At 38.9% G+C, this 17,570-nt stretch overlaps 1 protein-coding gene across 1 annotated transcript; it reads right to left on the bottom strand.

Moving 5' to 3' along the window:
- Window positions 1–7,214: 7,214 nt before the first annotated feature.
- Window positions 7,215–11,330, bottom strand: fgf3 (fibroblast growth factor 3). The gene is made up of 3 exons (XM_079583875.1): window positions 10,656–11,330; window positions 9,404–9,507; window positions 7,215–8,619 (listed from the first exon to the last, which is right to left on the bottom strand). Exons 1-3 carry the CDS (start codon window positions 10,930–10,932, stop codon window positions 8,239–8,241), a joined length of 762 nt encoding a protein of 253 aa, XP_079440001.1. The 5' UTR covers window positions 10,933–11,330; the 3' UTR covers window positions 7,215–8,238.
- Between the last annotated feature and the right edge of the window lie 6,240 nt (window positions 11,331–17,570).

The raw sequence follows: 17,570 nt of genomic DNA, 5'->3' as shown, positions 1-17,570 counted from the left end.
TCCACTCCGAGCGCACTGATTCCTTATAATGTGCGCGCGTCCATGCCGTGGGCAGTGAGACTACAGCGCGCGTGTGTGCGCGCGTGCGAGTGAGAGAGCCAAACGTCATAACCGAACGGCATTCGTTCACTTTGACAATGTAATGTCCTCGCCTATGGGAATAATGTCTTTATCAGTCTCAAATCTGTGTCCGAAGTCATTCTTGCTGTGGTTTGGCGCAAAGTGGAAAGCGTGTTTTAGTGTGTTCGTGTAAAATAGTTAGAAAATTAAGCCTTGCATATGAAATACGTAAAATTAGCTATAGTTTGCACCAAAAAAAGCAACAATTCGTTAGTTGGTCTGTCTTTGTGTAAGCTTCCTTTATTATTGGTCAGAAATAGGCTAGAGAAAATAATTTATGTATGGGAGGATGTATCGGAAATCACAACGTTAACAGACAGTGTCAGACAGGAGACAGTTCTATAAATGAACAATAACAGAAAAAAAAACATTCGAATTCGAACGAATTGCAAATTCAAGCAGTTTTTTTTTTCTTGTTTAAAGTGGCCATGTTCTCCGAAAGAACAAAAGGAAAAACATGATATGACTTGTTTGCAATATGACGTTGATGTGAAAAGTTATTAAGTTTAATGCCGCCTTTGGACATCCCACTGACAACGACTGCTAGATAATTCAGCCCGACAATTCTGTTGCTGACCTCTCACGAGTGTCTAGTTGTGAATGTTGTGCGTCATAGCATTGAGGGGGAGAACATGTAAACCGCTGGAAACATCACACTGTGAGTCAAGCTCTCTCCGCGGCCCCGGGGAATGCGCGCTCCCTGCTGCTAGTGTAGAGGATGCGACGTGAAACGGAAAGACCGTGGGGGATGGTGCAAACACGTATCAACATTAAAGTAAGACACCTACTTGAAAGCTCAAATGATTGTAATTATGCGTTCCTATTGATAGAGCTTTTCGTAAGAGTGCGTGGAAATCATTCTGCGCAGAATCACCACATCACACCGACTACTCGGGCAGTTTAACTCCTGGATGAATACTTGAGGGTGGATTTACTATATTGGAGCAGGTTTAATTACACATCCCTTTATAGGAGAAGGACTCTATTCTATTCTGTTGGTTCCATGTTTCTCGTTTACAAAGACCTGTTCTGTAACCCTAACCCTGCAGTGACACTCAAACGTATTTCGGTAAAATAGTATAAAGTAGGCCTATAACTTTAACCACACTTAAAAAACGTTGGCTATGAATCTCTTCGCGTTACATCATAAAATATCTACAACATTTATTTTAAAGAAAGCACTTTTGAAGCAAACTGCAAGAAATGGTAAAACAATAGATTTATAGATTTCAAAATTAATACGTTTGTTTGTAAAGTTGTTGAACTACACCTGTGGTTACTCTGTGTGGACTTGAGGTGAATTTACTTTATATATCCTTTAAACAAGTTGGTTCAAAAGTCTCAAAGTCCCCCAGAAAGTAAAGCTCTGAAATCATTTGTTTGCACATATTTAGCATTTTTGGCGTGTCCATAAATGTCCAAATGCATGTTTTTAACATAATTTGATGCACACACTAATTCCTGCATAGAGGTAACAAATAGGAACGAACTACAATGAAAGACAAGAACTTTATTTTTACAAATAGTGGCCATTTGTCAAGTGGTAAAATGCCCCAAACTTCATTCGTCACATAGGGATGTGATTGACAAGTCTTCTCTGTTGTTGATTTGTTTATATACATCATTATGCCAAACAAACAAAAAGTCCCCTTGCCATAACTCTTGCTTGCCCCGCCTTTGTTTCGCATGACGACGTTTCCTCCAGACAGAACACTCTCATCTCTTAACTTCAAAAAGGAGAGTTGAATACCCCTAGACACTGAGCCTGTTGCCCAAATATAAACCGCGATCCCACCCATCCAGGTCCTGACGCTTCACTGATGTCGCTTGCTGATGCGGGTCTTCTGCACACAGCAATGGCTCGGTTCAGTTCATGAATGTGTGGCTGGTTTTATATAGGCTACATGTTGGGGACACAGACGCTGATTTTGGATGCTCAAATCGAAAAGGCGCGTAATGCTTTATAACCACTGCTGAATTATCATGACAAAAAGTCTTTATTATATTTAGAGCCACATGCTTGTGATAACTGCCCGATAATGAAAGCTTTTAGTTGTCGTGGAAGACCGAACTAGCAACTAACACATGGTGCACATTTGAATGAGGCAGAGAAATGAAGTGAATGTAATAATACCATGCGCGCCGCCGCTCTCCATGGTGCTGCAGTCGCGCTCAAACGCTCAGTTGCAGCCCGAGCGCATGAAAGTGCGTTATCTATATCACGGGTTGTATTTATCGTGCAATTTACACGCAAAAAAGAGTTTTTACGTGCAAATGATACGTATTTTATTTCGTGTAATACGCACGTACTGCACAACACCAATCCTACCCAAGGGTTTACAGTGCGTACCGGCCCATTTATGTTCGATCCAACGATTAAAAATGTTCGCTTTAAAGAAAGATATCGGTTTCAGCCATTTTTTGTTAAATAATAGTGACATGAAATATGTAATGCATATGCTATATGTAACAACTCACTTATTCGATGTGTAGACTAGATTAATTAGTTGCAATGCGTATGCATTTAATAAATCAATCACGATTCCTTTAACTCTGAGTTCTCACAGTAAAACATTAGAAGTATTATCTACAGAGAGCAACCTCGAACATCTCTTCAAATGTTAAATTTGCCGTGCACCTAAAAAATCTCATTGATATCAAATACAGAGGCGACAACCCGCCCTTCAGATTCTAGATGTATTGCGAGGACAACACTGATGATAAGACCTTATGATAAGATCCTGTGATTTCACAGCAGCTGCACAGAAGTCAGTGCTTCCCTCTATAGGACGCTTTTGGAAGTACAGAGAAATCATGCGAACTGGGAACTTTCTGACATAGTACACTAAACATAAACTAAAATTGGCACACTGTCAATGCTGCTCTCAAAAATCCTTTTTTTCTTTTCTTTTTTAAATATACAAACAACAAGTACACAGAGAGGTAGGCTACTATTTATATCAACATGATCCATCACACCTGACCCGATTAATCAACTAATTATCCAATCATCCAATAAACGAAATATATAAATATATAAAATAACAATTAACAGAAAAGTAAACTACAAAATAGTCACCAAATAACAATTCACAAATTAAGTCCTTTTGGGAAAAGAGTGTCATTTTCACAAAGCCTTCTTTCGTTCTTTGTCTCATATGCAGCCTATTTGTAGCTAAAAAAAAAGCTTACACCCTTAAAAATAAAGGTTTTGCATCAATAGAAGAACCATTTTCGGTTCCCCAAAGAACCTTTCAGTCAACAGTTGTTAAAAGAACCATTTTATCCTAATGGTGCGTTCACACCGGACGCGAATAGCGCGTCAGGCGCGAGTCATTTCAATGTTAAGTCAATGCAAAGACGCGTTACGCGCGTAAAACGCGTGTAACGCGTCTTTGCATTGACTTAACATTGAAATCACTCGCGCCTGGCGCGCTATTCGCGTCCGGTGTGTGGGTGCAGTTAGTGTGAAAAACATTCTAAAAAGAAGCTTTTGTGGAATGGAAATGTTCCATGAATGTTAAAGGTTCTTCATGGAACCATCAAGGCCAATAGAGAACCTTTATTTTTAAGAATGAATTTCACATCGTAACTCTAAATCGGTTATTTCGTTGAATCTCCATATATGGTAACTATCAGCATTAATAAATGTATCACTTAAGAAATAGTTAAGCTGGAAGCAATATGGTGTGATGTTAGTGCAGAGGTCATCAACTCTACAAGCTCCACAGAGATGGCCAGTAGGAGGCCTGTCTGTGCGAACAAAGACCCCTCAGGCTCCGCTGGGTCAATACTTGAGGAATTCCTGACGATACCAATTAGATGGGCACGAGGAGCAACCCTTTGAGGCCCTCGGGCCAGAGAAGAATGAGACTGAAGCGCACTGATTTTAATTGGAGCAGTTTTCACTATGGCGCACGGCTTAAAGTAATTTCTGAGAAAGCACTCGTTGGGTAATTTAATTATCAATAGGTTTAAAAACCATCGGAATTGGTTTGGAAAAATACATATTTATTTATTTATTTATTTATTTATTTTCACATTCAAAATTAGAAACTCGAGATATAATCTCACCCTATACTGCATCATCTTCTGGCCTTGGCTCGAGGAGACGTTTGGGCATCTATAGGTTAATGAGCGCTTGTGCCCTCGACATGGCGGCAGACACGTCATTGTTGAAGGCAGGTCATCAGAAGTCGCTCGATCGGGACGCTGAACTTTAACCCCTGCGTCTCTGTTTACTTGTTATATGCCACTGAACTAATAGGGGCGTCGTGTGCCTGAATAGGTTAGAACTGGGAGCAAAGAGCATGAAAAACTTTGCACACAGGGTCAACATATGGGACAGAATGAGCCCCATAAGGTTGGTGGTTCTATCCCCGGTTCCACCTGACCAAGTGTCGAGGTGGCGTCTCTATAGCACGCAGTGTGTTTACCGTGTAATTTATACGCGAAAATTAGTTTTTACGTGCATATGATACGCAGTTTTCGCGTGTAATATACACACGCACCCCACACCACTACTAAACCTACCCTAACCAACCCATGCGTATCCTGTGCACGTAAAAACTAATTTTCGCGTATAAATTACACGATAAACACAGTGCGTGCTATAGAGACGCATGTAGTGTGATCGGGTTGGTCCATGAGGAGGACACCTAACCCCAGCTGCTCCCGACGAGCTGCATGGCGTCTTGCATGGCTGACACCGCCGTCGGTGTGTGAATGGGTGAATTTGAATGTCAATATGTAAAGCGCTTTGCTGGCCATGGGTCTGTTAAAGCGCTATATAAATGCAGTCCATTTACCATAATTATATATATATATTAAATCATGGGGCTCATTAAGTCCCATATGGAGAAAAAAAAGCTAATTTTGAGAAAATTTATATATTAGTATTTTTTTTTTTCAAAATTATTTTTTTTCTTCCTCCTGCACTGATTCAGAAATCCTCCCCCAATCCCCCCCCCCCCCCCCAAAAAAAAATTATCTTAAGGTTTTTACAGAGGTGGTTGTTTTATATATAATTTGCCTAATTTTATACAAGTCATTACTAAAAATTGATGAAAATGCATTTTTGTGACCAGTATTTTCTGATTTATGGAGTGATAAAAACTGAAATCCAAAATCATCTCTGTAAAAGACTATATGTAAAAAACCTGACTTCATCCAATGTTCATATTTTTGTTCTAAATATTTATGCAAATGAGTGCATATTTAATTAGACAATTCCTATTCGCCTATTTCAAAATAACATTTCCAAAAACTTGCAATTCTTATCAATCAACTGGAAGTGATATCTTTTTTACACTATTCAGGGGTGTCTTGCCTTAAAGGATAATTCCGGTATTTAACACCTTGAGTCTATATTGTAGTATGTTTTGGATGAACAAGAGTGGTGGACAACATTTTTTTGACAATGGTTCCTCTCTCGAGTTTTTGACTATAAAAGAATTGGCCATGGACCCATTGGGAGTCAATGTGCATGTCCGAAAATGTCATTAAAACAACCTTTAACATTATTTTTCAAAACTGTGCAACTCACCGAGTGATTAGTGATGTTAGTTGATGTTCCAGAAACAAAAAGTGTTGTGAAATACAGTTTCTGTCGTGTTTTATTCGTCATTTTGTAAAATCTCATTGTTGAAAAAATAGTTCCACTATAGCAAAATAAACGGATTGGAATCATATATTGCGACGATATATTGTTTATAATCATCAACGAACACCACTAACCACTCGGTGAGTTTAACAGATTTGTAAACGAACATCATTGGCTGTTTTAATGACATTTTCGGACATGCACATTGACTCCCATGTTAAATGGGTCCATGGCCAATTCTATTATAGTCAAAAACTCGAGAGAGGAACCATTGTCAAAAAAATGTTGTCCACCACTCTTGTTCATCCAAAACAAACTACAATATAGACTCAAGGTCTTAAATACCGGAATTATCCTTTAAGTTCAGCAAACAATACCATTTTTATTTTTATGTGGAACTTGTTTTATGTAGCCTATAGGGTTCTTGAGTTGGCTGTATGGTTCTTTAGAGATCCAGGTCTTGATGTTTCAGTGTTCCTCAGATCAGTGACGCACCAGCAGCAAAGGGATTGCTTAAAAATGAATGTAAAAAGTTTTTCATGGAAGTGACATCAGTATTAACCCTTTTTGGAACCAAACCTTTATACTATAAAAAAAATTACACATTTAACGAAGGTTCCAGAACCTTAAACATCCATGGTTTCCGTTCCACAAAAGTTTTTTTATAGTGGAAAATGGTTCTTCAAATTATTAAAACGTTCATCACACTATAAGAAAAAAATGGTTATTTTAAGAACGGTTCCAAAGGTTTTTGGTGAACCAAAAATGGTTCTTTAATAGCATTAATTAAACCAACCAAATAATTTGTTAGAGCAAACCCCTGGAGATGTTATTTGTATTATTTGACATACATGCATCATAAATCTTGTGTTATTTTCCATGGCCATGTGAGGAAAGACAGCGCTCCCCAGTTTCTGATTAATAGAAGCGAATATAGAATATAATATTTGACGTCGCGGAAACCTTTGATCTCGCCTCTCGTGCGTTTATGTATATGAATGGGTTTGTGGAAAATACGGTATCAGGAGGGCGACACAAAGGTTCATTCAAACAGTCCAGCATTCCTGTTGAGTAATATTAGATTTTGGCATTCATAACAAACTATACACTTTCTCAGAAACATTTGTTGTTCATCGGCGATTGCCTTGTTTCTCAGATCTCAGGCTCTCGTCGTTTAGAAAAAGGAAGAAGAATGTCTCGAGCGACACAGCTTCCCAGGTTTCCCCAGAGATGTGCCATTGTGACCGCCAGGAAGCTCTCGAACCTGCGAAGTATAGAATAACACGTCTTTTTTCCCCCTCTCCTATACATTTCAAAAGCACAGATCTCTGTTCTTGCTTGAAGAAGCCGATGTTCACGCGAAACACGGAACGGATGCATTCAAATACAAATTAAATAGTTGCATTTTAAATGAGTAGTCTATATTTTATAAAGCGGTCCTGTATTGCTAATTTTTTTTTTTTTTTTTACATTTTCCTTTCTTCTAGATGGTGTCACTTTAGGACAAATGGGGGGAAGGTCCCTAGAGGGAATCGTGTTTTGCTGAAGCGCCGAGAGACTTCAATACATCCCCGATCACCATCAATACATCTGCAGACATTATTTACAGACATTCATTTAGCATTAATTAAGCTCCATATGTAGAAACTGAGAAAGTGCGAGCGAAACCACATCATGCATGCTTAGCAATAAAACCAAAAAATATATATTCCATATAATTTATTGGTGACATTCCTCCAGATGTTTAGCTTTCAGTGTCAACAATGCAGTTGTAATGCATTATACTCTGCTTACAGTGTTCAATACATGACATTTATCAGAGCTGATGCCATTACATATATGTAGACTCATTTCTGAATGAAGTAATAGGAAACTGGAGAGGGATTGTTCAAAGACAACAGTGTTATTCTTACTACTAATCTCTTCTGAAGAAAAAAAATCTTTGATATTTGGAAGTGTAGAAACTATGTCATCAATAACTTAAAAACATATAAACAAAAATAAATATGTATTACATTAGTAATATACAAAGTACTCCTGATTGCAGTTTAAGAACAGTAGCCTATCACACGTAAGTTAAAAAGCATCTGTTTTTATGTGTATGGATCTTTGTTTTCTACTTCAGTAAGAAAAAAGTGCTTGTCTGTACACCACCATACATAACACATCGTCGGCATTGTCGAGCACTTGTACAACGTCCTAATTTACCATTACAAACATTTACTCTATGTTATCTTGCTCAAATAAAAAAAGTAAATGACTGTACATCTATGTACAATAATTACACGCCTTTACCAGAAAAGACTTGAGAACATGACGTGGTGCACATGTCGTAAAAAAACTCAACTTTCAGTAGTGTTAACTTTGGTCACATGAACATCTTTATAATTCAGACGCTGGGCTTTAAATGTCACTCTCATAATTCCTCGAAAGTTTTCTTGAGAATCATCCTCTCGTGAGAAAATTGTTCCATGTGACTCTCAGTGGATTCCTTCTCCATCCGTGTCGAGAGAGTGTTAAATGTCAGGCCTTCTGCTGTGGCCCTTGGAGCCCCTGTGTCGTCGTCTCCTGCGCTCTGCCCGGCCGACACGGGCCCGGTGAGAGCCCGTCTGGTGCCGCTGGCTCTCTTTGACCATCTCGTGGTCCTTGTTGCCCAGAACACGGGGCAGAAAGAGGGAAGCTTTGTCCGTGCTCCGTGTCTTAAAGCCCCTCCTGGGCCGGCCCTTTCCATTGATGGACACGTACCACTGCCTTTTAGAGCTGGCACGGCGCTTGCCGGCCCCGGCACCGGACCCTGCTGGGGGAGGCTGGGTCGTGGCGTGGTGCCGTGACGCGTAGGTGTTGTATCCGAGCTCGTGAATGCGCTCCAGGAACTCACACTCTCTGTTGAAGAGTTCCTGAAAGGGTTAAAAAAAATGTTTTGTTAATATCTTGACTGGACCTGCAACAAGGTGGCTCCGTGTGGTCACAAATAAGTCCTCTCCCTTATGTAGAAAAAATTACATTTAAACTGGTCAAAACTCTGCACATTCACTGGGAAAAGAAACAAAAAAAGTTGCTGCCTTCAATTTTTAAGTACAATCAACTTAGGTGTTTAAGTCATTTCAACTTTAACTACTTAACTTATTAAGAAAAGACTTAGAAAAAGCAATGTAAAAACAAATGTTGTCATAACTTATTGATCATATAATTTTTTACAGTAATTTTCAACTCCTCTGCATAACCAGGTTCCAAATGGGGTTTTCACAGTGATTTCATACATAGAATAATCATTTTGGGGTCAACTAAGAACTTTTCAGTGAACAGTACTTAAAATAACCTTTTTTTTTTAGTGTGAAGAACATTGGAATAATCTAAAGAACAATTTTCCACTATGAAGAACCTTGAGTGGAAAGGTTCCATTTGGAACCATCAAAACCAATAAAGAACTTCTATTTTAAGAGTAAGAACCATGTGGTTATTATCACTCTCTGCTGACCAGAACTTTCAGTGACAAGGTCCCCAGCGAGGCAAGCAAAACTCAGCAATCAAACTCTCGGTGATCTAGCAGCATGTGGGACACTCGTTCCGCATGAAAAACACCACCATGTGGCGAGATCCTCAAATAGCCCTGCTTGTTATCTGATCCCACTGCTAGCCGAAGCTCGGATACTTGATTTTCCGACGTGACATAACACTTACCGAAGCATACAGACGGCCTTTCTCATTCATAGCCAGGTATCTTCCCGAAAACAGGCCCTTGATCGCCACCACACCAACATCGACGGCTGTGATCTCGAGTATGCCTACGGGAAAGAGTGGGGCACTAGTTAGTGCGCATGCTAGAAATGTGAAAAAACGCTTATAATCGCATTTCAAAATTGCACAATTAACTGTAGGATTCAATACAAGGTCAGCCGAGCCTGTTTTCACAAGCATGTCATGATTTAATGTTTGAAATCGTAGTTTTATTTTTTATTGAATTAGTTGTATTATTAATATTCAATATTGAAAACCGTAACAGTTATAAGTGTTATGTATAGCTACATAAATTAAGTTTGTTAATATAAATTGATTTGCTATAAATATTAGTCATATATCATTAAATTGATTTGAACATATCATTAATATAGCTTTTAGAACATTTAACTCTACAATGTAAACAACATTAAATCTAAAATAATTCTGGAAATGTATTTGTTTCCAATAAGGTTAATTGTACGTTTTAAAATTGCTGTTTTAAATGTATTTGATATACAAAGCCTATATACTATTTTTCGTTTATTGAGTCTCCACAACACGCTGTCAGGTTAGACACACAGACACTAAACGCCTCTTAAAGAGGATGTTTATTCATCCTTTTTTTTCCACTGATTAATGGCTCTCCTCATTCTTCTGTTTGGAATAATCATCCTTTTACGTTGGATAAACACATCCGTTGTCTAAGTCATTATGTTAAACTGTCTGTTGAATCCTGTTTTCATATGGTAATTGTCCATGAGCACTCGGATTCAACTAATTGGAAAACTACAGATAAACGAATGCTGCGATTTAAAGAAATATCATTTAAGATGAGAATGTATAGGACACCAAATGCACAAAATATTCTCCATGACAGCGAATTGATATCACGATGTAAGCTGGAGTGTCTGATGTCACAAAATAATGGAATACAGTGACCTATTTACTATTGCTTTTGACTTTTAGTTTAGTTTAGTTTAGTTGTTCAATCCGCAAAAGAGCTCTAATAGTTGATTTAATCTCCCTTTACAGTGATAAGAATGCTGATTAAAATGTTCTCTGTTCCTAAAAGACGAGCAGGACGAATAATTGTTCGATGTTAATTAATATCACATTAATATTGTCAGCGCACAATGTTTATTCGCGCAATTACGCAAGTCTCTGATGATCATATAATAAATTGACATGAGAAGCGTGAGAAGAGTTTACTCACTGAACGGGTTGTTTTCGTCCAGAGACCCGTCTATTTTTCCGTTCGGGTGTATTTGCAAATGATATTTCGTGGCGCAGTAAAGTTTCCTGCGTCTTGGAGCTCCGCCGAGGTGCTCGTAAACCCCGCCGCGTCCTCCAGCATCGCGCCGCGTCCTCGGGTCACACTCCTGGCCCCTGACACAAGGAGCCCTTGGGCTCCTGCTCAGCCTCGGAGCCAGAGATTCCTGCAAACTCGGATCCAAGGAGCTCAGTAACAACAAGAGCAGAATTATAACCATTGTGGCATGGCGGGATGTCGGCAAAACCTCGCTGGAATGGAAAGAGCTGGCACACGGGGTCCCATCAAAGAAGTTTCATTTGTCAGTGATCCAACATTTTAAAAGAAAACTTGCAGTATCCTTCTTTAATAGTGTGTCGCGGTCATCCGGCTTGGTGGCGGCAGCATTGGCGCTCATGGGTTCCACTCTGCTCTCCAAACACAGTGTATCTGACCGAGGAGGAGAAAACAGCCAGTCGAGCCTGTCGTGAGATTTCGCTGATCGACAGTGTGCGCAGAAATAAAAGAGCCCTCCTGCAACAATAGCCCGAACCCCGACCAATTGATACAAAGGAAAAGGGGAGGCAAGGTATCAGTCTTGTGTGAACCAAGAGGTTGCAGCGTGGATAAAATTACACAGCACTGCACACGGTGGCTTACAGAGGAAAACCGCATCACAAAGAGAGAGAGACATCCAAGCGCACAGTTCGCTTCTTTTCAAAGAGCCGAAAATTATATTTAAGCATGAACACTGGCCTCTGGCTGGGCGAGCCACTATTAATTCTCTTTTCATGCTTGTTGGCACATTTCGACACTGATGTTAACATTCGTAGACATACGCACGTGGCTTTCAGTGATCCACATTTATGTATGGAATGTTTCTAGTAGCCTATAAAACAGTGAGTGGTCTCGACAGTTGGCTTGATAAATCAGTAAAAGTCACTTCCATAGGACAAAAGAATTAATAAATGCATTTATTAATTGACGGGTTATTTGCGTATTAGGTGCAAAAATAATTCCCAGCATTTTTATGTTAAATATGAACGAAATCGTGATCCAGAAACGTCCAACCCCTATTTTTACGCCTATAACAGCTTTAATAGTCTATGTGATGCTTTCTTCTTCAAACAACCCACTATCGCTCCGAAGTAGCCTAAACTTCAGCCATTCATTCAAAATATTTGTATAAGCTATAAAGCAATGAATAAAACGAGCAAGACGTGTTTTTCCATTCACTGCAATCCAGAAGCGCAGCTATATTTCCCTGCTATTTGAAATGCATAAATCCAAGCGCCGCTTCACGAAGTTTGTGTCCTGATTTTGAAAGAAAAAAACAACAAGGCATATTCCATTCCCTCTTAATAATTTTCCTTTTGTCTTAATTAATCTAGCAGGCCATGGAAATGAAAACATGCATCTTCTCTCAGGAATGACCCAGACTGCAAGTGCGACTGAAAGCTGTGTGTGCTGCTAGTGGGTGGAAGAGTAACACGCAAATGACTTCTGCCTAAATTGCTTCCATCTTGGTCGCATTATGGTTGCCATTCGCGTAATTAGCACCATCATCTACAAATCTCCCTGCCCTTTGGCGCAACACCAGCGCATGCTCTTGAGAACCTCGTGGGAAGGCAGCCTTCGTTTGGCTTCGTCTGTTTGTCACACAGGCTATAACTGCTCGTAATAACTTATTAGTCGCGCTGCAGTCAGACCAGACCCGGTCGGTGAGTGTGTGTGTATGTGTGTGTGTCAAGACTAGACGGAGAGTAGATATGAGCCTATACTGATGCTCTGGTGACCATCTCTGAGAGAGACGCGCTTGATGTGGTTTGATCCTGACAGTGGGTTGCATTTCTGATGTGGTCGGCTGTTTCTTTCTGGAAGTATTTTAATTACGGCCCACAGCCGCCCACAAAGCCCAGCAGTAATAATCAGTATGAGAGAGAGAGAGAGAGAGAGAGAGAGAGAGAGAGAGAGAGAGAGAGAGAGAGAGAGAGAGAGAGAGAGGAGGGGAGTTCACTCAGGATGTTGCCTGAACGGTTAAATCGTACCATGTTAAAGTATTTTCGGTAACACTTTATCTTACAATGTCCTTGTTACACATGTTACATGTAGTTACTGTATAGTAATAACAAAAAAATTATGCATAATAATTACATGCGCAACTAACCCTAAACCAAACCCCAATCATAACCCTAACCCTATAAGATGCAGTATTACTCAGTACTCAAATGCATAATCACTTTACCTTCTTCTCGACCCTTTGCTTTTTAAATGAAGCTAGATGGAAAATTGCCTACGTCACAACGCCAACAGGTTAACCATGAAATGAGCTGCAGGGTTGAAATCACTATCATGACAGATTATAATTGGATTTGTGGGTCTAGGAATAGATTTTAAATGACAGAACTGCTGTCATCTGAATAAGCAGGTTCTCTTGTTTAATTTGATATATGATAATTAACATGTAGCTACATAAGCTTATCATCTTAATTTACGAAAATTAAAAATATCTGGCTGAGCAGGTGGGAGGACTGTGACACTCTTCAAAGCAAAGAGTGAGACAACACGAGACACTCCGTGTATTAGCAAAAAACCAACACACATATGCACACACACTGTTGAAATGTCAGGTTTGATCATTTTTATGACTTTTTATGTTGAATTTATATGTTTCCTATTTTTGAAATATTGAGTTTAAATGTTTAGAATGAAATGAGGGTGTGTGGCCACATGTTTGGCCACAGTAACTTCATGAATGACATTTAAAATATCTGTGTTTTCTATGAGTTCTACATCAGCACTCTCTACTCAACATGAATTTATGGCATAAGTTTGTAGCAGACAGACAGACATTGGAATATATACATAAATGTTTGAGATGCATAGCACAAAACTATAAAGCCACTGCTAAATGAAATGAGTTAGACACCAGTCGCATGTATTGATATCTGTAATAAAATATTTGAATATTCTCTCTATCAGATATCAGATTTTTACAGTTAGTTATAGCTTACTTTTTTATTTGCAAAGATATACTGACCAGTGTTTATCCCGATTGTAAACTATTGTTACACTCTAAAAAATGATGGGTTGTTTCAACCCAATTTTGGGTCAAATATGGACAAACCCAGCCGTTGGGTTACATTTTTACATTACATTTTTAACCCAACGTTTGGGTTTGTCCATATTTTACCCAAAAATAGTACGTAAAACAAAACAAAATGTAGTACAACTCTGATCTAAATTTTATAAATCATTTCTGTTGTGCAGTTGATTCTGTGATGTTTACTAATATTTTTGACTTGAATAAACTTAACCATATAAAAACATATGATTCGGTAACACTTTACAATAAGGTTCATTAGTTAACTACATTAGTTAACATTAACAAATAATGAACTGCACTTATACAGCATTTATTCATCTTTGTTAATGTTAATTTCAACATTTACTAATACTTTATTAAAATCTTGTTAACATGAGTTAATGCACTGTGAACTAACATGAACTAACAATGAACAGCTTTATTCATATTAACTAACATTAACAAAGATTAATAAATACTGTAACAAATGTATTGCTCATTGTTAGTTCATGTTAGTTAATACATTAACTAATGTTTAATAAATGTACCTTATTGTAAAGTGTTACCTATGATTCAATATGTTTACAGTCGATAAAGTTTCAAAAGAACAAAAGGGGCTTTTACAGCCTTTAAAATGTTTCAAACGTTCTGTTGTCCAGCTGTACTTCACTGTAAATCATTGTTGGTTTAACTTAAAAAAGGAAGTAAACTTAAGTTGAAATTAAAAAATTGAGTTAATACAAGGAAGGAGATTAGTTTAATCAACAGAAACTCAAAATATGATGTTATCGGAACCACATAAATGATCTAAGTTGATTTGACAAAAGAAAAAATGTTGTGATAACAAATCATGAAAATATGTTTTTACAGTGTATGTACTGGTGTTTTACAAAGCACATGAAGAAATATGTATGTAATGTATAAAAAGATATATACTGAAAACCTATTCAGTTAAAAGTTTGAAAGTTTAAAAGGGGGGGTTTGGGAAAAAGAAGATTTTGGTGCTTCAAAGAATCAAGTATACAAGATTTTTCGCCCCGACATTTAACAAAGTTTAATAGTCACACATTTTTTTTGGCTCCTTTGCAGAAAAGGAGGTTCCATAATCCAGACCAAATCAAGCTGACCTCTGAACCATTTCTGCTGTACTTTTTTCTCATGCCATGTTTTTTTTTTTTTTTTTGCGCTAGTGATCTGAGGGCCTTGGCTAGAGCCAGACGGGAATGCCTCTCGTCCCCTGACAAATCACCGTTGAGCCCCTTTTGTCCGGGCTCACTTTGATCTCACCTGCTTGTCAGGGGCTCAGAAAGAACTCCCGTACAGTCCCAACGCACTGCAAACAAATTGGCAAGCACTTTATTCTCATACCTCATTACCCCAGGTTGGTTTGGGGGAAAAAAAGGTTAACCTCTTTAAATACCCTATTACTACAAAGCATTTTCATGAGTATGTTTTGGAGCGTTTGTGTAGCGTCCCGCTCATTGATGCGAGTTTGTCTTATTCTTTTGCCAGAGAGCCCTCAACAGAGCCTCACGTCCGAGGCCGTCGGCTTTTCAGCGGGACGATGGAGAGAGAGATTTACGGGATGATTTTAAGAGCGTTCATAAATGCTGGCCGTACCGCCTCATTGCACCTTTTCCATTTCATAGATGTCAGAAGTGTTGGATTGATTTCGGGGCTGTAGACTGTCCAGGTTGAACATGCCAAAGGACACTTTTATTTGCTTTGAACTGATTTTAATGCAACACCCTTAATACTGATTCCAGTTCCCAAGGGACAGATCCTCTACCTCATGACACACACTTTTCATAAATCTCAATGACGGCTCAAAGTGATTCGCCAGCAGCAAGTCTCTCTCTCTCTCTCTCTCTCTCTCTCTCTCTCTCTCTCTCTCTCTCTCTCTCTCTCTCTCTCTCTCTCTCTCTCTCTCTCTCTCTCTCTCTCTCTCTCTCTCTCTCTCTCTCTCTCTCTCTCTCTCTCTCTCTCGTTTGGCTCTCTCTCCGTTTTAATTTCTCTCTCACACTCTCTCTCTATTCCTCTCCCACACTTCTTCTTGAAACCAGATAGGTCTTCCTTATACCTCCGCAGCCCTTTGATTCTTAGCTGCGGGTCTCAAATACCTTTTGGGAGGACAGTGGATTTCTCTGCACCTTCCAACAGTAAAATGATTGTGGTGGCCTGTAACTGTATAAGGCATCAATGAGCGCTCAGGGAGAGCGGAGAAAACAATCGACACATTTTGCAGCCGCTACACATTTCACTCAATGCGTGTTTATATGGAAAAAAACGCCCGTGGACTGCTACGGTCCGAATCTTTCCAGTACAGTACCGTCCCTTCCTGCTCTTTCTGTGGGACAGGAACACAATGTCACGCCACTGCTGGACAACACACTGCTCATGCCGACAGTGACGAAGCAGCTGTCGATGACTCATTTGAAACTCAATGTCACCTAATTTCCCTTAAATATAAGGCCATTGACAGAGGGGATGGGGTCCCCAGCAGGGGCCAGTGCATGTGAAAGGGCCATGTTGATTGTGTAAAAGATGGATGGCAGAGGAGTGTTTGCTACAAACTGCATTGTTCCCATTTCTCCTTTTCAAAACTTCATGGCAACATTTATATGGACCCTCTCTGAGCTTTTACTTTCACACACCTTTTGTTCTTCTCCATACCTCCTTAAAAATACTTGTGTGCACACACACACACACACACACACACACACACACAGAGAGAGAGAATAACACAATGTTGTCACATACGTTAAAAGGATAAACATGGGGGGAGGGCATTGCATGCATTACATTCTGCATGCAATGATTTTCGTCAATTCTAATGAACTTAATCTGATTTCGGATTCAGAAAGTTTTGTTTCTATGAACTTTGCAATCCATTCGCACATTCACATACATGTGCATGTTTTAAACAAAACGTACGCCCATGTTTTGTACCTAGTCGCCGTATTCAGAACCGGAGAAAACCATTAGCATAATTAACGAAATACCAAAAAGGAAAGCTGACGATGTGTCATAAATGACGATGTGTGTAAATAATCAGTCTCCTCCACTGACCAGTTCGTCAGACGTAAATAAACTAGTGCTGTCAAAGCGATTAATCGTGATTAATCGCACCTAAGCATAAAATTTAGTGTTTATAGAATATGTGTGCGTGTATATACACACATACACACACACACACACACACACACACACACACACACACACACACACACACACACATTTTATATAAACAAACTTGTTAGCTTGCGATTAATCACAATTAATCGATTTGACAAAATAAACATATGCAAGTTTGTAAGAAGTAAAACGTATGTAAACAGAGATCTTATTATAAAAAGTCGAAATCATAAGAATCACAACAACAATTTGAGAAGATAGTTTTATTCAATTGTTTACATGCTTAATTGTTGTTTGGATTATTCCAGGTCTATACGGCACTATCTTCAATCGATTGAGTTGTTCACATGAAGACTTTTCAATACAATTGAGCCATCAGTCAGATTACTTTTAACGTAGCCAATGAAAGTCATTGTTGTTTGGACCCCAGCATTATTAAAAAAATATCATCCTTTGTGCTCCACAGAAGAAAGAAAGTCATACATACACACACACACACACACACACACACACACACACACACACACAAACACACACACAATAACACAATGGTGTCACAATACGTTAAAGGGATAAACATGGGGGGGGGTATATATACATATACACACACACACACATATTTTATATAAACAAACTTGTTAGCTTGCGATTAATCACAA

The sequence above is a fragment of the Phoxinus phoxinus genome (genome assembly GCF_949152265.1).
Source record: "Phoxinus phoxinus genome assembly, chromosome: 2".
In the NCBI taxonomy this organism is placed as follows: domain Eukaryota; kingdom Metazoa; phylum Chordata; class Actinopteri; order Cypriniformes; family Leuciscidae; genus Phoxinus; species Phoxinus phoxinus.
The sequence above is the reverse complement of the archived record's forward strand: the minus strand, read 5'-3'. Positions and strand labels throughout refer to the sequence as shown.

What these genes read in the sequence shown, in the direction of transcription:
- fgf3 (XM_079583875.1), bottom strand. Translation starts at nt 10,932, where the DNA reads ATGGTTATAATTCTGCTCTTGTTGTTACTGAGCTCCTTGGATCCGAGT. An exon ending in GGACGAAAACAACCCGTTCA is followed by an intron (nt 9,508 to 10,655) that starts GTGAGTAAACTC and finishes TCTTTCCCGTAG; the next exon opens with GCATACTCGAGATCACAGCC. An exon ending in AAGGCCGTCTGTATGCTTCG is followed by an intron (nt 8,620 to 9,403) that starts GTAAGTGTTATG and finishes TAACCCTTTCAG; the next exon opens with GAACTCTTCAACAGAGAGTG.